The sequence below is a fragment of the Zootoca vivipara genome, chromosome 15, assembly GCF_963506605.1.
Source record: "Zootoca vivipara chromosome 15, rZooViv1.1, whole genome shotgun sequence".
NCBI lineage: Eukaryota > Metazoa > Chordata > Lepidosauria > Squamata > Lacertidae > Zootoca > Zootoca vivipara.
The window spans coordinates 26,156,071-26,177,175 of record NC_083290.1 but is presented as its reverse complement, the minus strand read 5'-3'; the positions used below and the strand labels follow the sequence as shown (position 1 = coordinate 26,177,175).

General features: G+C 46.2%; 1 protein-coding gene across 5 annotated transcripts in view; it reads right to left on the bottom strand.

The window, feature by feature from the left end:
* DIXDC1 (DIX domain containing 1) overlaps nt 1-21,105 on the bottom strand; it is an 82,304-nt gene that overhangs the window by 11,185 nt on the left and 50,014 nt on the right. For 3 of the 5 annotated variants that reach the window (XM_060268555.1, XM_060268556.1, XM_060268554.1), the window contains 10 exons: nt 13,735-13,847; nt 10,064-10,215; nt 7,311-7,400; nt 7,164-7,217; nt 5,395-5,445; nt 2,358-2,462; nt 1,387-1,440; nt 973-1,065; nt 799-870; nt 95-181 (listed from right to left, as the gene is read on the bottom strand). In XM_060268555.1, the coding sequence (XP_060124538.1) occupies nt 95-181; nt 799-870; nt 973-1,065; nt 1,387-1,440; nt 2,358-2,462; nt 5,395-5,445; nt 7,164-7,217; nt 7,311-7,400; nt 10,064-10,215; nt 13,735-13,847 (871 nt within the window). Of the gene's footprint in view, nt 1-94; nt 182-798; nt 871-972; nt 1,115-1,386; nt 1,441-2,357; nt 2,463-5,394; nt 5,446-7,163; nt 7,218-7,310; nt 7,401-10,063; nt 10,216-13,734; nt 13,848-17,158; nt 17,451-21,105 lie in introns of those variants that run through there. The other 2 variants (XM_060268558.1, XM_060268557.1) reach the window with 2 other exon arrangements.

The following is a 21,105-nucleotide window of genomic DNA, read 5'->3' as shown; positions in this document are numbered from 1 at the left end:
TCCCCTGCAATACGCCTGAGCCCTCCCAGCAAGCGGCTTGCAAAGCCAAGGATGCTCCATGGAGCCCCAAGAGAAGGAGAAAGAAGTAACTTACCCCTCTGTGTGCTGTGGAAGCAGCTCCTTTTCCTGATGTCTGCAGGAAGCCGTTGCTCTGAGAGCCATGACTGCTGTAGACTATCACCTGGTTGGCATGAAAGAAAGAAAAACTTTTGTGGCCACAGGCAAGGAGATAGAGCTATGAATGGATTACAGACCCAGCCTCATTTGCCACCATACTCTGAAGGTCTTCCACAGTGAAGACAGAAGATTTATAGAGGAGCGAAGTCCATTTTTGGAAGCACTTTCGTGAAGTGGTCTGCAAGTTTGTAGCAGAAACCAACTGTACATTGTGTTGATTGGCTGGTGTCCATGCTGTCATCACCTCCCAAATTCCCAGAGCAGTTTTGCACTTTAGATGATTTTTAAAAAATAATTAATAAGGCTTTAAATGAGTACATGTGATTTTCTTTTCTTTTTTTAAGCCAGAGAACTCACTTTCATTTTTAGGGTGGTCTCAACAGAGCCAGTGTTCAATTTGCTGATATGCACATCAGTCATTTCAGTTTCAGAGCTAGGTGGTAGCCAAGCTCAATCCTCAACTCTTTTTCTCTCTTTTCTATTACATCTGTTTCCATACAACGCTGCTGCTTCCTCTATTGCAGCGTAATCAGAGGTTGTTATTATTATTATTGTACTGGAGCAGCAAAAAGCCGCACTTGCAAAAGGCAAACAATGAAGTTCCGCTGCTGTTTCACACACCTCTTCTGCATCCTTCTTCATACACTGAGCCAACAGGGCTTCTTTGTGCTCCAGCTCTCGCTCCAGCTCCGCCTGCATACAGAATAAATGGATCAGCAAGCAACACAACCAAGAGGCCTGGGACATGATGAACAGGGACTGATGGCGGCAGCAAGGCGGGGGGGGGGGCGGTACCTGGTGATAACTGGCCTCGGAGAGCTGCCGCAGCATCTCCTCCATCTTGGCCTGGTGCTGGTGCAGGTGCCGATCCTTCTGACTCAGCTCCTTCTGCAACACAGTGGGAATTGGGGTCATCAGCAGGGGAAGGAGGCTTGCACTGGATGGGAGCAAAGTTGGGGGCAAAGGTCAGCACAGGCCACGTAGCTGTTGCTACACGGCTTTCTTCAGAGAGGAAAGATCAGCTGGGCATGCAGCACACCGGGCTGCCTGGATAATGGAGAGACTCAGTAGCACAACCAAGCTACAGGTAAGGGAATGGGAGAGAGGCAAAATTATAAGGGCACATGAGGAGGATTTCCCAGTTACACTGCAGGGGTGACCTGGGCAACATGCCCCCTCCCAACCTGAGGGGAAGGAATATTTTCTTACTTTATATTCAGCCAGAAGTCGATTCCGCTCCTCCACTTTCCTCTGTAGTTCAGCCTGCATAAGAAACAACTGAATAGTGAGCTGGGTGTGCTGTTTGTACCCCCTGGCTCTGGAGACCCAGTGCAACACTCTACAAAATGCGCCATGACACACACAGAGGCCCCTGTTGTTCCTTGGCCCTTCCTTGGGCACTGAGGCTTCCTCCATTTTGAATTTACAGGATGGCTCTAGCTCAGCTCTGAGGCTAAAGCAACCCTGGCTGTGAAGTAAAGGATTTACAGGTCTGCACCATCCTTTACTGCCAAGTACACTAGGGAAGCCATTCTCCCTTCTCACTAGACAAAGTGATTTTGGAAAATGCAAATAGCTACATACATAGATCCCTCAGGAAGAGAATGGGCTACAGAAGGCATTAATTAGGCCACTGAGCTGTAGCAACATAATTTCCCCCTAAGCAGTCTTGTTACGGCTGGTCCCCCGACTCCCCACGGGCCTGCCCTCTCACCATATTAATTTACAGCATTTTTAACAGTCACAGCTTCCCCCTAAGAATCCTGGGAGCTGTAGTTCATTCCCCACGGAGCTTCAATTCCTAGCACGCTGACAAACTCCAGTTCCCAGGATTCTTAGGAGGAGGCCACATGCTTTAAATGTAAGGCATGGAACTCTCCTACAGGAACACAGGAAGTTGCCTTATGCCTGCACACAATTACTTGTGCATTTATCCCAGTATTGTTTACTCGGACTAGCTGTGGCTCTCCAGGTTTTGAGGCAGAGGAAGGCCATTCACATCACATGGTTTACACACACACACATACCCCTACACCTGGAGAGGCTAAGGATTCAATCTAGGACCATCTGCAGGCAAAGTGCATGCTCTCCCGCTACAACCCCTCTCACAAGTCCCATGAGCGTCAGTCTCCAGAGAGGAAACCTCACACGGGACGCTGCAACACAAAAAGGCCACTCACATTTTGGCTATGCAGTTCCTCCTTGTCCATGTTTGCTCTAAGCAGCTCTTGCTTTATCTGAAGAATCAGAGCATCCTGTTGGACCAACCGCTGCTGCAAGGCATCCTGCAAAAATAAAATGCACCCACTTTAGGCTGCCACCCTGGAACATTTGCAAGAAAGCAAGTATAATTGCACTCAGACTAACTTCTGAGGAAATGTGCTTGAAACTGCACTGTAAAGAACCTACAGACTAAAATGTGAAGGGGAAAGGAAGGGAGGTGCAGAAGGTAAGAGCACAGTGGCTAGAGGAAGAGAACTACACAGGCCAACCCAGGTGAACTGTTTAGACCAAACTCTAGGATCTCACCACAGAGCTACACTCCAGCCAGCAGTCAGCATCTCAAAAAGTGTATCTGTCCCCAGGGCTGCTCAGGCAGCTAAAGTGAAAAAAAATATGGGCAAAAAGATGTGCCTTTGGAGGTTCTTTTGTGTGGCCCAGAGTCAATTCCTACTGCCACCACTCAGTGACCACCTACACAATCCATGAATGAGAAGCTACCATTGCATCTTCAAGTGAGTAGAACTATACAACACTCACCTAGTAGTACCCTAGTGCCCACTCAAGAAAGATGTAAACATCTACCAGGGTTGAAAAGTTGAGAACGTAACATTCAGAGTATCACTATATGATGGAAGCTGTGGGCCTCCCGATGTTGTGAAGTGGCAAACCTGTATGGAGTACATCACTTCAGACTGCAGGTAGGGGCCGATATTATCGATGCAGCATGTAGCCTGGGAGGATCTGAACTGTTTTACTAAAATTGCCTTTAATTCAGGCATAGATATTGTTTGAGACACTTGTTTTGAGGGCTGCTAGTGGACCAAATAAAGATCTCAAAATACATAAACCACAGCAAGACACATGTAATTCATCTGCAGTAAAATGAATGTGAAGCATGAATGCAATTTAAAGCCTAATGGCCTAGGGAATACCATGGAATTTGAGCTAAGTAAGCTCTGAGAACCACATTGCCCTGCAATCCTACTGTATCTGCCCAAGCCAGGGTACATTTCCACAACTCTCCCTTCGTGTTTCTCACAGGTTTTTTCCCCCAGCAACATCAGGTGAGGAGGCAGAACTAAAAATATCTCTTGCTCTAGAGCTGATTATCACATGGCTGGGATATAAACAAGCTGAAGGCAGCCAAGCACGGCACATAGATTTGTTGCAGATCCCTCATATGTGTGTTGTACGCCTAGTAATCAGTACACTGATCCATGAAGCAACAACCTTCACCTTCAGGAGAAGACAGATTCACACAACCACATCCTCAAAGCAAGCACTGACTTTTTTAACTGTCATGCACTGGAGATGTGACTGTTTCTGACCAATGAGTGTTGACTGCAGAGCTCATTGCTTGGTGGAGCCTTTCAAATTGCCTACTTCCACCTGATCCTCAACACTTTTCAAATGGCAAAGGCAGCATTTATTAGGGAATCACTGGTTGTTCTTTCAGTCCACCCAGAATGATCTGTCTTCAGGTCTGGTTAAATATTTTAGCTCCTTACAGTCAATAATCTAATTTTTAAGTATCCGTTTCACATACTGTTTCACATACTGTACTGTCACATATTGTTCTACATCCTGTTTTTGCCAGCATTTTATTTTTATTTTTTTGTGGAGGGTAGGGAATCACAATTTAAAATTTTCAGAGGTCGATGTGACCAGGCCCCTGGGATTTTCCCAGCCTTGCCTATTCAGCTTGTCCTTTGGAAACTGAATAACAGAGAAGAAGCTGCCTCTAACCCTACAAACTGCTTGCAGAAACCCACATTAACGTCAAGAGTACTTGTAATCAGACACATAAATCAGTTTTTGCACATTCAGCACAAATGCAAATGCTCCTCAAATCGCCTTCACATTTTCTCCAGCTATTCTTCACATTTTAATTTCCCTCTGGACAATCCACCAACTGGGAAATGGCAAGCGCGCTAGGCAGCGGGGGCGGGGGCATAGCTGCCAAGTTTTCCCTTTTCTCGCGAGGAAGCCTATTCAGCATGAGGGAAAATCCCTTTTAAAAAGGGATAACTTGGCAGCTATGGGCAGGGCTGTTTCTCAGCCGAACCTGGCGAAGCAAGGAACTGAATGTAGCGCCTTCTGCATATGCTCTGCAATCCCTTGCCCAAACATTCTGGACGTGGGGGTTGAAGCAGCAAGTCAAGTTTTCCCCACCACACCTAACTCTGGGATTTTTATTTGTATTGAGAGAATATACGTTGATGCCCCACACGATCAGGACGACTGTTTCTCATAATGAAAACAAAAGAATTGTGGTACTGTCACCTGGTAACCATTTTTTTAAAAGGCCCTATAAGTCAGTTTCAATTAAATCTTGGATATTTTAAATAGAAAAAGCAGAATATAGGTATTTCCTGTTGGCATCCATCTGCCTTGAGAGACAATGGAGTATGAAGTCAAACTGCTGTGTTAGCAGCAGCAAAGTGACCTCCCCACGGCCCAAGCCTGTGCCATGAGTATCCTTGGCTGCAGCTATGGGCGGGGGTGTATAGAGTGCTACCAAAAAGACACATTCCTTGGGGGAGTCCTGATGGAGAAAGGCATTTAGACGGGTAACACTTATCTTCCTGGTTGGAGTATCTCCCCCCCTCACCCCCCCCCAATATATCCCAGTGTGAGAGATCTTCAGCTACAAACATCTGTGTACATTTGGATAGGCAGGTGGGGATTATATGTGTATTACAAAATGTTCAGAAGTGGTCCTGTCGGGGTGAAAAACTCACAAGCAGAATTCAAGGTTCAACACCTCCAGTTGGCTGCTTTTAAAACTCTCCACTGCTCACAGAGAGAATGAAAGTTGCGAGTCTGTTCCAGACATAGCTAGCGGTTTAGGTTCTCAGATGTGCAAAAGAAAATTCTTTGAAAAGCAAGTATGACCCTACATTAAGGCTGGGCGAGCATTTCTGCACCTCTTCGCCAATCACGCCCAACTGCAACAATAGGCTATAGCCAAAATTTTAAACTTGAATGTCTCACCTTTACCCCTTGCAGACTTCGAGCTTCTTGCTTGTGCCTCTGCAACTCTTTCTGAAAGTTGAACAAAGTGAGGTTGCAATGACATCCTGATGTCACTGTCTCAAAATCAATGCTGCCTCTCCCACCTCCCTTCCCTGTTCATCCTCCCCCACCTAAAATGTTTTAAAGAAACCCTCTTTCATGCTTGAAAATCAAATGGAATTTTGTACAGGACCTGTTTTAATGAGCCTGAAGGAACCAAGAAAAAAATCAATGCCTGCATGAATACCCCCCTGGGCACTGCCTGATCTCTTAAGGACTCGACATTAAACGGCAAACAGGGAAAACCGACAAGCCCTCAAAATCTCTCTTTCGGCCCAGTGCTGAGAATGTAGCTTCCAGCGAGAGTCCTGGGCTCGCTGCCAACTTCTGCATAGGCCCCAGATGAGACAGACATGACAGAATTGCCTTTTCCTGAGCTGCTTTCATCTTGCCAATGAAAGTGTGAATACACTTAGACATGGCCAGAAATCTTAACTAATGCCCCCATTAGTTCTCCAAATATAGCATAACTTTTCAGTGTTAAGTAGGCTTCGAGAACACCTTGCAGAGTTAGGCTTCTCTTAGTAGCTGAAGAAGGGATGTTGTAACAGGGGAGAAGAAGAGAGGGTCCAGAAATTTGTGCAACCAGAATCACACGATAAAAGGGGAGAATCAACTACAGAAGGCCATGACTGCAGTAAAAGCCAATGCAGAAGTATAGCCCGCACGGCTCTCCATAGGAAAACCTGAAAACACATGGGGAATTTAAGCTTTATGTTAAGGAATTTGTAAAGAACCCTGATGGGATATAATTTCTAGTGCTAGGCATGCTCTTTCACTGCAGCTGGTTCCCACAGTCTAGGCCTGGTTGTTGCCAAGGGATGCGGTTGCCGATGACCAGAACAGAAGTGGTTCAGGATGAGCATGGTCTGTGCAGTTTGCATGGTTTGCTTCCCTCAGTGCATGCAAGTGCATCCTTGCGGGGGGGGGGGGGAATCTGTGTTTCCCCAGGACATGTCCCTTGTTCCTTGTTATGCTTTATAGCAGGCACCCCCAAACTTCGGCCCTCCAGATGTTTTGGACTACAGTTCCCATCATCCCTGACCACTGGTCCTGTTAGCTAGGGATCATGGGAGTTGTAGGCCAAAACATCTGGAGGGCCGCAGTTTGGGGATGCCTGCTTTATAGCCATTGATCCCACACATGGTATAGCCCCACAATGAAAATTTGAAATGGTTTGGATTTGCATGTTAGACAAAAAAAACCACACCACCGTTTCCCTGCATGTAGCATTCAACTCCTCCCGTGTAAACACAAATGACCCAGTGAGAACTTTTAAAACGCAATCGGACGAAATCTTCCTGTCTCACAGACATCCCCAACAGTTAGGTATATATCCTGTGCTTGACCATCAGGTCCACTAAGCGGCTTGCAAAATGCAAAAGTAAATAAGTAAATTCAAACCTCTTGGTCCTCCCCCTGTCTGAAGCAATTTGTGGATGATGCTTCCTATATGGCAGAGGCAAAAATGCCCGTTTCCAGGTAACCACTCTGCGATGTTCTGTTGGGTCTGTTACTACAAGTAAAAATTCCCCAAACCATCTAAGTAATCTTACAGGTTTATAGAGGAGCAGGCGGTCTTTCTGCTAACCTTTCTGGCTTTATAAGTTAGCTACAAGACCCTGAACATGGCTCAGTAGCTGGTGCCCCAGGAACCTCTTTCTTGCATCGTGTCTGCCTCTTCTTACCTTCAGCTCTTGATTCTCCTCCATGCTCTGATCCAGACGGCTTCGGACTATGACCTGAAGGCAAAGTATTGCAATTATTTACCAGTGCCTACATAGAGATACTACACACAGAAAAGAGTCTCCGGAGAAAAAGCCTTTCCGACTCACCAGCTGCTCTTCGGGGCAGGCATCTTGTTCGCAAAGGACAAACAGTCTTTCTTGCTCATCCTCAGGTAACGACCCATTGAGCAGCAAGGCCTGGCAAAGCAACAAAGGCAAAGGGAAAATCCCAATCAGAGACCTCCATGGAAACGCGCCAGAGAGAAATTCAATCCCGTCTGGAAAGGCCCCGTCTGGGATGTGCAACCTTGTCTGTTTCAGCAACTGGTGCCCAACAGCACAAAAGCTGGATTCTGTCCTCAGATGACGTTAAAAAGCGGTATTTGGACACAAGGGAAAGAAACAAAGAGTGCTGCTTTTGGCAGACCGCTAAGGCCCTTTTGGAGTCAAGTCTTCAAAGCCGTAACAGTATAAACAGCGAGCTTAGTTTCCCAAGAGATATCTATTTTTACTTGAACTTGTGTATGGATAATGCTGTTTTGGCTACCTAAGGATAGACACTCATCTCTGAACTCTGGAAATAGACGGAGGCAGAAAGAGAGACAGACGCAATTCTAGCCCTGTGAATTAAGACTGTAATTATTCCCATTCTGTAGACCTGAGCATGAAAACAACTATAGGAGACAGAAGCTGACGGGAGTTAAGATATGGAAGATGTAAGGCAAGTAGTCTTTACTTTGCAGGCTGAATTTATGTTTTACTTAGATCCCAGAAAGAGCACTGGAAAGCAACAGGGACAGTCGAACTGAGATTCAGCAAGGCTAAACTCTGAAGTTGGCAGAATGTGTGTGATAAGATAACCAAGGGAGAGGCAACCCTGGCAAAATGCCAACCTCATACACATTTGCATTTCCTATGCCAAGAGCTCCCAAGGTTTGCCCAGCATGATATCCAGTCGAGACCAACCAGGGAGCTGCTACTGTCCTGCCTCCCAAAGAAACATGCTAAGCCCTGGGCCTTCAATCAAACCCTCGTGAACTAGAGGCTTTAAAGGGGAAAATTGACTATTCAGATCCAATTTCCTGGACAGTGGGATCAGCTGCCTCCTCGCTTCTCCTGGGAGACATGATGCCAGGCAGCTGCCGCCCTGAGAACCAGCTGCCTCCCGTTGGCTCCCGGAGCATGAAGAACTAGAGAAGGGAGTGCACGATCTCAGAGGGTACAGTGGGCAATCAATTTTCAGCAGGGCACCAAGCAGCCCTGCCTGCTTTTTGAGCCTTTTGTGTCTCCTGTTCACTGCCGGCTGCAAATGCACCCTCCTGCCTGCCCTGTTTGATGCTGCCAACACAATGCTGCCTTTGTGCACTCATACATAAACATTTACCATTCAAAACCAGCGCAGTTCCCAGAGCAGAAAATGCTGGTGCTTGAGAAAGTACAGAGCCTTTAGCAGAAGGAACAGAGCACTTGACCTCCAAGCAGAGCAACGAGGAGGAGGGTGGGTCACGTAACCAGGGAGGGGTCAGAGGTGGAGGAGCAAACCGGTCAGGAAGAAACACTATATCTCATCATTGAAGCAGGGCTTCTCACAAGGCAAATAAACTCAGTCCTTTAGCCGCCTTGGGTGGAAACCTGAATTCCATAGCTGCCAAGTTCTCCCTTTTTTAAAGGGAAATTCCCTTATGCTGAATAGGCTTCCTCGCGAGAAAAGGGAAAACTTGGCAGCTATGGAATTCTAGCATTTTTTATCAACTGTTGATCTGATGAAGGGATTGTCCCCTTTTCTCTATAGTTTTTACTGTGTATTATTCCCTTTCTTTAAAGAAAAAAAAACCAGAATAGCGTATTTGGTAAGCATTTGTTACACATAGCCCAGACCTGTTCATCTCAGACCACACTTCTGGTGTGGGAATGTATTTTCCCAGCACTTTGCATCTGGTAGAACACAGTTTGTCCCCCAGATAACACATCCAATCATGATTTGCTATTGCTGTGTAGAATGTAGTTGTGCAACTATTATGGTCATCAATCCCTCCCCAGCCCTATGCCAGTGCCACTTGGTGAATTTTTTACTTTGCCATACCCTTGGTGATGATGTGCTTCCTAAGTGCGCTTCCTCAGCACTGAAGCATTCGTTCAACACATTTCATTAGTTAGTATTGGAAGTTTAAAGAGCAGCATACCTCTCTTGTCTTCCCTGGGCTATCTCAGAATGTCTAGAACTACCTACCTACCTCAGGAATGGCTGCAGGTCCCTTTTTGGAAACTATTTATTTAACGACATTTGTATACCACTTGATTGTAAGAAAACCTCAAAGTGGTTTACAAAAGAAATAAGACATTAAAATTCTCAGTAAAAAAAATCCCAGTTAAAAGCAAATATTCAAAGAACAATTTAATTCGTCAGAAAGCTAAAAATATCTCGGTTTCTATGGCTTACCTAAACAACAATGTTTTAAGCAGTTGCTGAAAAAGTGTCTGCCTGATGTCAATAGGCAGGGAGTTCCAAAGTGTGGGTACTACAACACTAAAAGGTTGCTTTATTACAAGAGGAGGGGGCAAGTATTACATGGCACATGTAACAGTGCCACTTCTACAGATCCAAGTGGTTGAGTGGGCAAATATGGCGCAAGGAGCTGAACCAAAAGCCTCTGACTCCCACAGCCATGCCTTAAATTACATTACAGGGGTCAGAAAACTTTTTCAGCAGGGGTCCGGTCCACTGTCCCTCAGATCTTATGGGGGGAGGGGGGCGGACTATATTTTGAAGGGGGGATGAATGAATTCCTATGCCCCACAACTTACAAGTGGCCGCTAGAAGCAAATGGGCTAAATGCAGACAGAGGAAGCAGACCAGATACCTGCAGTCCTGAAATCATCTTCTTTGCTTCTTCCATCTCCTTTTCCAAGTGATCTTGCTGCTCCAGGAGCTGCTCCTCCCATGCAGTCTCCAAGCCCGTCGCAGGACACCTGGCCTGCTGCAACTCTATGGGAAAGGGAGAGCACGTCTCTTCTGCAAGCAAAACAATGTGCTGGTTGAACTCCGGGTGGCCAAAACCAGTTTCCTCTGCACTTCAGAAGGGGGGCAACAGTATAGCACACGCCTCTGGGTAATTTGTACACTTCCACGACTTCCTGCCATTAACTACAGGATGCTATGTCCTTAGGTGAAAATTCATCTTGGCAGAATCCTCTCAAGAGGACACACTGTGCTAATCTGAACTAACATCTTGCTCTAGTTGCTGCATTTGGGAAACTGTAGGGCAAGCACACAGGCCACATTCACACTAACAGTCTCTCTGCCCCCACTGCCAAGCAGTGCGCCAATTTCACAAGGCCCAACAGCAATGCTACTGTTTTTCAGGAGGACAGCTTTCAAGTCACTCCTGTCTCAAAATCTGTAATGCCAGGTTGGTTCCCACATTTGTACAGCATCCTACCTGCCATCTTTTTCCCAGTCTGTCTGTCTTTCTACCCATCTAATGCAGACTATAAACACCCTGGGCAAGGGACCTAATCCCTTCCTTCCACATTTATTTAGACTAGAGATAGGCAGAGCTCCCCCCACTAGCAGAGGCTGACAGATCTGGACAGGGTTGGGCAAAGAGACACCTTAGTTTTAACCAACCCTCCTTCAGCACAGTGGACTTTTCTATTGCTTTGCCCTGCTAGGATCCTATGCATAGTGACTTGGAAATTAGGGCCGCTGAATTCAGTGGGCTTTATTTCCAAATGAGCATGCACAAGACTGCATTTTAGGAGTGGCAACTGTCCTCTCAGAAGTTGCCTGGTTCAAATCTCAATACAGCTATGAACTCATTAGATGGGTCTCTGGCAAAAATACTACCAGTATGTCTCAGCCTCAACCCACCCACCCCCAACTGAAAAATGCTCACTAACTGAGCTATTGTAAAGGGTGGCAGAGATAAAGTTGTGAAATGCTTTGAACACTCACTAAAACATTATAAAAATTTTACATGTTGTATTTGTTATTATTTAAAAAGCAAGTACTACCCAATACTTTTTAAAGAGTCACTCCAAATGACCGAGGGGAAGTACCAACCCTCATTTTCCCAGGCTCTGTTCCAGCTTCTGCTATTATGAATTCAGACTTAGTCAGATGGGGGATTTCAGGCTTTTGTTTTGAGGATCCCACCCACCCACTGCTTTCCTTGAGTTAAGGACAAAGCATCCTTCCCTGTACTGTGAATGATAAAAGGGACTTCTCTGGGACTCCCCCCCCCCCCCCGTTTCATAGCTTTATCCCTTCTGCGCTCAAGATCTTCAATGCCAAGACCATATCACAACTGCTCTACGGCATTCCAATCTGGATCCCGGGGTTCACCCAGACAGTAGAGCAAGTGCAATCAGCCTTCCTCTACAAGATTTTCTCTGTTCCAAGATGCGTCCCATATGCGTCCCATATGCAGTTTTATGTTTAGAGGGAGCTCAACACAAGGTGGAATCTGTCGCCTGGGCAAGATTCCTTATATTCTGGCTAAAAATCTGCCTCGACCTTGACAGAGATCCCTTCCTCCAGGAAATGCTTTCGGACACCTTCCTCCCCCCAGGGATACAACACTTCAACAGGAAGGTACAGCAACTGGGGCTTTCAGTAGAACTCCTCCGCTCAATGTCCTTACAATCTGCCAAAGCCACAGTCTTAACTAGGTTGTGGGACATTGAGAGACAGGATCTTATAGCAGCAGCAGGCACAACATGTTCCCCCCTTCTTTTCCACCTTTCGTGGGCTCATGAAACAAAACCTAATTATCTTGACTTCCTACTGAACCCACAAGAAAGAAGGGCATTTTCGTTGGCCAGGTTCAACGCAAATCCATCGAACCTCCTGTGGGGAAGATTCTCGGGCAGGGCGAAGGACGAGAGGTTCTGTCTGTGTCATGACCCTCAGGTGGAAAGCCTTCTACATATGGTTTTTCATTGTAATCTTTACGCCGACCTCCATCAACAATTCCTGGACCGGCTCGGCATCCCCAGAAGAAGACCAGAGCGGGAAATCTTACAATTCCTTTTGCTGGGGAAGGACCAGGCCCTCACCAAGATGGTGGCTCAATATCTTAATTTACTATTTTCTCGTCGCTGTACTCTGCAGTCGTCTGAATTATTAGAAGCCCCATTGTCGTGAGAGCGGATAGCGGATTATTCCCTTCTCTCTCTTAACACAGCGTTTGCCACAGTGACAGTTTTAATCTCTTATTATTTTGTCTGTGAGTTTGTTTGATGCCAATAAAGGTTTTACTTACTTACTCATAGCTTTAAGCGAGTCCCCCCAAGAGCACTACAAATGTGTCCCAGTCACATCATAGGTTTGAAAATTAAGCTCAAACAGGACTTTGCCCTAAAATCCTATCATCTTGAATGAACTATGGAGCTCTTGCTGCAGTTTTTCATTCCCATCCTTGTTCTGGGGATCCCATAATCAGGGAGGGAAACTGCACTGTTTTTATCTGTGTGTGCCAGCTGAGACTTAGGCTGTTTCTAAAGGGATGTTGGGATGCTTTGAAACCCGGAGTGCATTCCTTTGGAATGTTGTTTTTGTACAGAAAGCAGGTGACATACATTTTAAAAATCAAAATGCATGGTCTGGCAGGCATGTCAAACCTGCGGCCCTCCAGATGCTTTGGACTACAATTCCCATCTTCCCCAACCACTGGTCCTGCTAGCTAGGGATCATGGGAGTTGTAGGCCAAAACATCTGGAGGGCCGCAGGTTTGACATGCCTAAAACATGGATCATTCAAATTACAAACCTAATTACAAACTGTCATTATTGTGTGGTGGTTAGAGTGACCAACTAGAACCAGGAAGACCTAGCCCCACATCCCTACTTGGCTGTGAATGTGTGCTAGTCACAGGGTAGTTGTGCAGACAGAGAAAGGAGAACAGACTCTTTTGTGCTGCCCTCAGCTCGTTGGAGGAAGAGCAGGTTAAAAACCAGCCAACTGATTAAAACCAGCATTAAAGATCATGAGGGTGTGGAAACAGCCCAAACCAATTTTTGCTGAAAAAGAGCAAGGACCATCTTCATATTTCAGAGGCAAACCCCAGGGTGTTCCACAGTGAGTCATGGGCCCCTGGCTTTAAAACATCCTGGGTTTACACTTAACAAAATGCCATGTGGAAAGCTGCCCTCAGAAATGCTGGGCTGCTGTATAAGAACAGTTGGGAGAGTGCTGTTGCACTTAGGCTCTGCTTGTAATAGATATTATAACAGATATTATGTTATGTTGGCCACTGTGAGAACAGAGTGCTAGACTAGACGAGTCCTTGGCCCGAGACAGTGAGCTTTCCTTCTGCCCCTATTGTGCTTGCTATTTGCAGTTATCATTAATCAGTTACCTTTCCAGTACATTAAAAGTGTTAAAATCACTTAATCTAGCCAAATAATAAATTAACCACTGCAGCCCTAAACATGATGTAGAACCGAAGTAAAATCTCAGAGGGAGGCTGTGGCAGCCCAAGTAGTGGATATGTACCTCTCAATTTACCTGGTCAGTTGTTTGTTCCCCTACCTGTTCTGCTATCTGCTTCCTCTTCACGAACAATGTCAAATCCAGCCTTCTCCTCTGAGTGCGTAACACTGGACTCGCTCCTTGCACTGTTCACAGGGCTGGGCGATGCGAGGCTGCGAGGGGAGGGGAAGGAAAGCATTATTTTCATTACAAACTCTCATAATTCCATCGACTTTCTATGTGAAATAAAGTTAGCATGCAAAGTTTGATTACAGCAAATACTGCCCACATGTTGAGAGCAGCAATGGAGTGTAAGAGAGGGAGTGGATTACAGCAAATACATCAAGACAGGAATAGGGCGAGAAGGTAAGGTTGATAGAGCTCTGGAGAAGAAGAAGCCCTACCCCATTCATGTATTCCTTGCCCCACCCCATCCATGTCCTAATAAGTGGAGCACTGCTGCCTGGAGGATGTCACTACCTCCACCCACCTCACAAGCCACCCCTGGTTGACAAGTTAATCAGAGGGGGACATTGCACCTGTGAAATGGGGCGGGTAAAAAGCAACAACTCATTGGACAGACTTTCAGTAATTAAAAATGGGGCATAATCCATCAGTAAGTTATCCTGTGCAAGCCTCACGGAAATGAACTGGATGTGTGCAAGAGTACAGAAGAACTCCCCAAGGGAATGCGCTCCATGAGTCCGATCTCTATCTCTTTCCCGTTTTGCCCCCCTAAATGGCACCCGAATCTGCTATCTGATATTGTTATCTCACTCTTTCCTGATTAGGAGGCCACGCTTCTGCTGCCAAGCCCATTCCTCGCCCTGATCTGGATGCTGACAGCTGAACAAAGTGATACTGGGTAAGTTTCTTTTTCCAGCATACACGAGAAGAGTTCAGAAGGGCTACCACATACCCCCAAAAAGTCAAGGAGTTTATTCTACACTTACACATCGGGAATTCTGCTTACAAAGGTGGGGGCCGTTGCGGTCCTCCATATGTTAATGAAGTACAGTTCACATCAGCCCTGACCACTGGCCCTGCTGGCTGCTGGGAGTTGCGAGTCCAATAACACCCGGAGGACAACAGGCTCCCCATCCCTGGCTTACAAACACTTCTTGGGGCAACTTTTCCCCTAGGAGTTGGAAGTTGCAAACAAAGGCTACCCACAGGATCATTTGGTCCTTGCTTCTAAGGGCCTTGTGCAACTAAAGCCTAAAGTCAAATAGATTATTTTTAGCAAATTGTGAACTCCCATGAGGATAAAGATACCAACTTATGATCTGGCTTTAAATGCCTGAACTCAGCTTTTGGTGTGTGTGTTTTAAACCCCAGTCCTCCCAGCTGCTTATTCTGCTCCAACCACTCAAACTTTCTTCCCTGTGGCCCCACCCCAATTTCTTCTCACATCCATCGCCCAGACAACAGAGAAAGGCATCTGAAACTCACTGACCCATTTAACATGTCCCTAAAGAATTTCTCCTTGCAAGTGTGAGCCAGAGTTAATGTATCATTTTCCCAGAGACAGGAAACAAAAGGTAGAGCATACAAAAGAAAAAGTGGGGGAAAGAGTGAAGGAAACAGAATGGATTAAAAACAAAAATAGAAGACGCCTCCCCAGCCAGCCTGCTTTCCAGATATTCTCAGTACTTTTGAGTTGGATCCGACACCTAGAAAGGCACCCGATAGAAGGCACACACAGCAGAGTAATAGTATCAAAGCATCTCATAAACCCTGATGTGTTCTTAGCATGTTGGTTTTTAACACACAGGGCAAGAGCAAGGCGTCTCCAAACTCCTGAGTAACGTAATTCAAAAATCAAAGTCCTTCCACTAAATCTACTGCAGCTTGGCTGCATTCAAGATCTTAAGACACAGGTTGCTATACTACTAGCCCAACCCCAGAGCTGCAGGCAGGCAGGAACACAAAACATAAAAGTTGTGTGCTTTGTATATCAACCCCCAAGGAATCAGTGACTTGGGCTACACTTTACCAATGTGGACTAAGGGGCTTCATTCAGCGCAGCTGTCAATCCAGTCCTTAGGGATCAGCTGGAAGAGCACAATTGACACACACACACACACACACACACACACACGTGGATTCTCTCTGACCATGGAAGCACTTTTAGGGACCTCCATGCACAGGAGCGGTATGCCACAGAAGAAAAGAGACTAGACAGGGACCATCAGCATTGGAGGACTACTGTTGGACACAGAATGCTGGAGGGAGATGGACTGTTGTGCGATTCTTTAAGATATCTGAAAGTTTTCTCTAGCTCTCATTCTGCAGGATCAACATGGCAATGACACTCTAGTGCAGGCATGTCAAACCTGCGGCCCTCCAGATGTTTTGGCCTACAACTCCCATGATCCCTAGCTAGCAGGACCAGTGGTTGGGGAAGATGGGAATTGTAGTCCAAAACATCTGGAGGGCCGCAGGTTTGACATGCCTGCTCTAGTGACAGAAGTCACACAGGCAGTAGGACTGCCAACTCTTCTTTTTGCAGACATCGCTAATTCTGCCTTCCTTAAGACCTGCAGAAATGAAGCCATTTTCCTCATCACTTTATCACCATGCCAGTCAGTATTAGCTTCACCAGTTAAATGTCTGTATAGCACAAAGGCATGTGAGCAGGGCCAATTAAGAAGGTTGCAACCCAGCAGGACAGCCCAGTGGAGGCAAAGCAAGATGATGGGGAAATGCATTTGGGAGATGGTGGTTCTAAGCAGACACTGCTCACTGGGATGAGGGCAGCTGGGCATTCTGATCCACAGAAATGCCCACTCCGTTCGGAAGGGTATCATCCATCACACCATCCCCTAAAGCACCTTTGGGGGTAGCACATGCAAGAAAATGCTCAACCATGCTTTAAAATGCAACTACAGAAAGATTTTAATAACCACCTTACAGATGTAGCTCAGTTTAATGGCAGTTTCACATGCAAGATAACAGTTCCATTTTACAGTTCTTTGGCCCATGATTTACCAGTGACTGCCATCAGGCCACCTCCAAAATAAATAAAGTTACCAAGTCAAAGAGTGCACCTGAAACCCAAAACATGAGTCACAGGTCATCTCCATCATGCATCCTACATGCACCCCTACTAGTGTTGGGGTGGGGTGGAGGTTAAGGAAACTCATAGTCTTGGTATCAATTCCCAGGAGAATTGTGCATTTTAAGCTTTCAATTTTCAGATTTTCTTTTAAAAATTCCAATTCAACATTCAACATTACTAACACATAGAAATTAGGTCTGGGGAACTGAATCTATTTCTGCAGGATTTATGGTGCAGGAAAATTATTTACCTGTATCATTCCTTCCAGCACTGCCTGGTCCCTTACCTAAAAAAATGTTGCCCACATAAGCGTCTAACAAGGGACCACTGAACAGTCTTAGCAACCAAGCCCACATGCCCTGACTGTTTTCACAACCAACCTGCCCCCCTTTTAAATGACAACAGCCACTGCCACTGGCTCACCATTTGACCTGCTTCCCTCCCATGATCCCCCCTTGACCTCTGGCCTCACGGAGCCAATCTCCTAGGGAGCCTCGGTCTTCCACAAGTCCCAGCCACGGGCATGCCTCCTTCCTTCACGTGCTCAGAATTTCTGTGCCAAGGATGTCGGCTCCTGTCAAACTAGCGGAGAAATGTTTGCCAGGCAGACTCCCTCGCACGAGCCAAGAAATTCACAGCAGGAAGAAGGGGGGAAATTAAAAGAGCAGCTCCGGTTCTTTGGCAGGAACAGGTCGGTGATAAATCTGCAGCCTACGAGCATGGCTCAGGGAGGAGGAGGCTGGACGCTCGGCAGCCGCGGTTTTCGGCTTGGCTCGGTCGCCTGTTGGGTTGTTGTTTGTTTTGCACTGTTGCATTTTGGTCTGACGTATGCCCAAAATCTTTTCAGCAGCAAGGATCTCGGTCTGAATGGCAAGTCCTGCTTTTCATCCCATTCTAATCAGTCCAGCTCTCCAACAGCCGCCAGAGAGACCCCAAGCCAAGCCACGGAAACCACTTCTCCAGCCTCGGATTCTATCTCTGTAGCACAGTAGGTAGCTGTCCCCCAGTCCTCTGTGCCTGTTATGTCTGTGTGCGCAGGCGAGTGTCTATGAGTGCGTTGCTTCTTCCTTCGCTCTCTCTGCAGCTCCGTCTCTCTCCTGCTGTCACCAGGGTTGTGCGAGGCAGAAACCTATTCTCTAAGATGTCTAAGCACAGGGTGGAGAAGAGGGATGGTCGAGGGGAGGGGAGGGGCTGGGAGTGGAAGAGGGAGGGAAGGAAGACGTGCTTCATGGCCTGGGAAAAAAACAGCATGATTTGGGCAATTCCTGTCTGAAGCATGTCTGCTGCCTTTCCATAGCAGTACACTGCTTTTCCTCCCCAGAAACTGTGGCACTAAGAATGTGTCTCTGTGTGTGTGTTGATGAGGATCCAAAGGAAATTATCTCTGGCTATGTTACAGTCAGGAGGATGGGCATAGGAAGCAAAGACTGTCCATGTATACATTAAAAAAAACCAATAGATTTCAGACACTAATAAAATGGTGGCATTTCTTTTCCGGGCAGATTTGACAAACTGCCTCCCTGATGTTGATCTATTTCTATTTTTTGGGGGGGAGGGGGATAGCCTTGAAATTTCCATTTGGCAACCAGGATGCACAAGGCAGCTCTATTGATGAGCCTCTCTCTTTTATTAAAAACTGCAACGTGCACCAAGTATAAATACAGCAGGGTGGTATTTGGGATCAAAACAGCAAAGGAATTGTAGACAGACACCCACACCCTGCCACGGAGTTACCACTAAGTATTTCACAATCATCAGAGGGGCCAGTGACGAAACCAAGATGCCCTGTTCATGTTCCACAGCTGGGAAAAGCAAAACACAGAGCCAGGGAGAAAGAAAACAACTTGGGTCTGGCAGTCACACTCTGTTCCTCAGTTACTATTGGCAACAGCTACCATTGCTATATAGAAAGATCTCACAGAAAAGAAGGGTGGCAATGAAAATCACTTCATACTCTATCCAAAAGAGGCCAGCTACATCAAGGTAACCCTTTGCACCCAAAATACCGTAGTAAGAGCCACTTGTATTCAAACTTTTGGTGAGGATGGTAGAGTGATAGTTACAGCCAAAATGCTCTAACTGATATACATATCAGTATAATGGTCACACAGAGACCCCAATGAAGTCAGTAAAAGCACGTTGTCAACCATCCTGAGCCCTCAAAGCAGGGATGCTGGAGAAAAACCCAGTGCCCTGTGCACAAGATCACACCTCAGGGCAGATGCAGGAGTCACATCAAAACCCCTTCATACTCCTCTCCTAGTGCCTGTGCACAGGCATGAATATTTTACATGTGCATTTTTGCAGGAGGGCTGCATTTCATTCAACAGAGGGCTGCACAGGAAGAAGACAGGTGAAAGAGTGCATTCCTCTGCGCTGAGAGCAAACTTTAAAGCAGGAGAATTTGACATTCTCCAAACAGACATAGTGAGCTGCTTGGCAAGCATGAAAATGTTAGCCGCACTCAAGGCAAAAACTGTATACCAAGTCAGACCACTGGTCCACCTACACTGGTCCTGGGGGGTGGGGTGGGAGAATGCCAGGGGCTCCTAAAGGGTATCTCCAAATTGAGCAAATGGGCATCTAAATGGCAAATGTAAGCCAGTGTAAAGTGATAAAAATACTAACTTCCATATAAAGTAAAGGGACCTGAATCAGTGGTGAGTGGTGACTGACGAGGAAAAGATCTTGGGGTCATAGTGGATAGCTCAAAGAAGATGCTGACCCAGTGTGTGGCAGCTGTGAAAAAGGTAATTCAATGCTAAGGAACATTAGGAAAAGGACTGGAAATAAAACTGCAAATATCATAGCAGCGTTATACTCATCTATGGTGCAAGCACACTCTGAATACTGTGGACAGCCATCTGGTCAGCTATCTGAATACTGTACTGGTCACTATCCCCAAAAAGGATACAGCAGAGCCAGAAAGAATTGTAACCCAAATGATCCTGGGGCAGAAACAATTCCATTACGAGGAAAGGTCACAATGTTTCGGGCTTTTTAGATTAGAAAAAAACAGCAAGAAGGAGGGGACATGATCGAGATCTATTAAGTTCTGCATGGTGTGGAAAAAGCATACAGAGAGAAGTTTTTCTCCCATGCTCATAATACTGTAAGTTGGGGGCATCCTATGAAAGCTGAATCTTGGAAGATTCACTCCTAGAAGAGGCAGTGATGGCTGCCCAACTTCACCTATGACACATTTGAAAGGCCAGGAGAGAAATATCCACCCTTTTGCCACCTTCAGAGTGAATACAACAGAGTGGTTAAAGAAGCATGTTAAGGTGTAACTAATCCGCAGCTACTGAGTCTATGACCTAGATTTAAAGCCAGCACCAATCACCTACATCATTTTTGGAAGCATCATAAATTGCCTTGATGCTGACTTAACTTGAATTCTCCCTCTGAGTGGCTGTGCCTAGCCTGCAGCCATTATCTCCCCTTACCAGCTGCAGTTTAAACAGGCATTTTCCATGTCTGTGACAGCTCTGGATTTGGTAAACCAGCACCAGATGCCTTTATCCGTGACAGGCTCAACAGGCAACCTCCTTTCACGTGGAACAAGTTGTGTATCTGGCACTGCTGGGATGGAGACGCACCCAAGGTGTGGGAGAGATGGAGAACCACTCTGCAGGGTAGCCTGGATTTGATGTCTCAATCTGGGACCCTGGTGTGGGGATATAAACAGCATTTCCATATTTGCTTCTCCCCCCATAAAACCCAACAGCACACAGAAACTACTGTTTTCCCCTGCAATAATGGACACAACTCTGAAACATCTCCCTCCTTTTCAACCTCCCCCTTGGGTCCTGCTGCTGAGTTTCACAATGCAGCTTCTGCCCTTTGTCTGTACACAGTTACAAAGCCGGCACACAAATCCACATTTAACGGGTGGAGAATATCCCCCATTCTCAAGACATTATGATTGAAACCTAATTACACATCACAGCACAGTCCTGGGTTTAATTAAAAAGCATTTTAGTTCTAGCTTGACATAATCTCCGATCAATTTCCTAGCAGGTTGTCTGTCCTTCTGCCTGCTTCTCAGCCCTACAGGATTAGGAGAACTCTGGGAAATTTGCACACTGGATCAAACCTGTCAAATCTTTGGGGGTCTTCTTCTCTCTTGCAGCTATGCAGGGGATAAAGCAACTGCAGGGGGGAGTCAACAAGGCTAAAAAAAAAGTCTTTGGGAAGTTCACACAGCTTTAACACCATGTCTCAACAGAAAACCCAGTCTGAAGATGACTGGAATTTGGGTTCCCCGTTATATACTGAGTTTGCCCATAGATCCAATATAAGGTGTGAAATGGACAAGGTAAAAAGCACCCAGTTTCTATTCATCCACAGCCACTATGTGCCCCTATTAC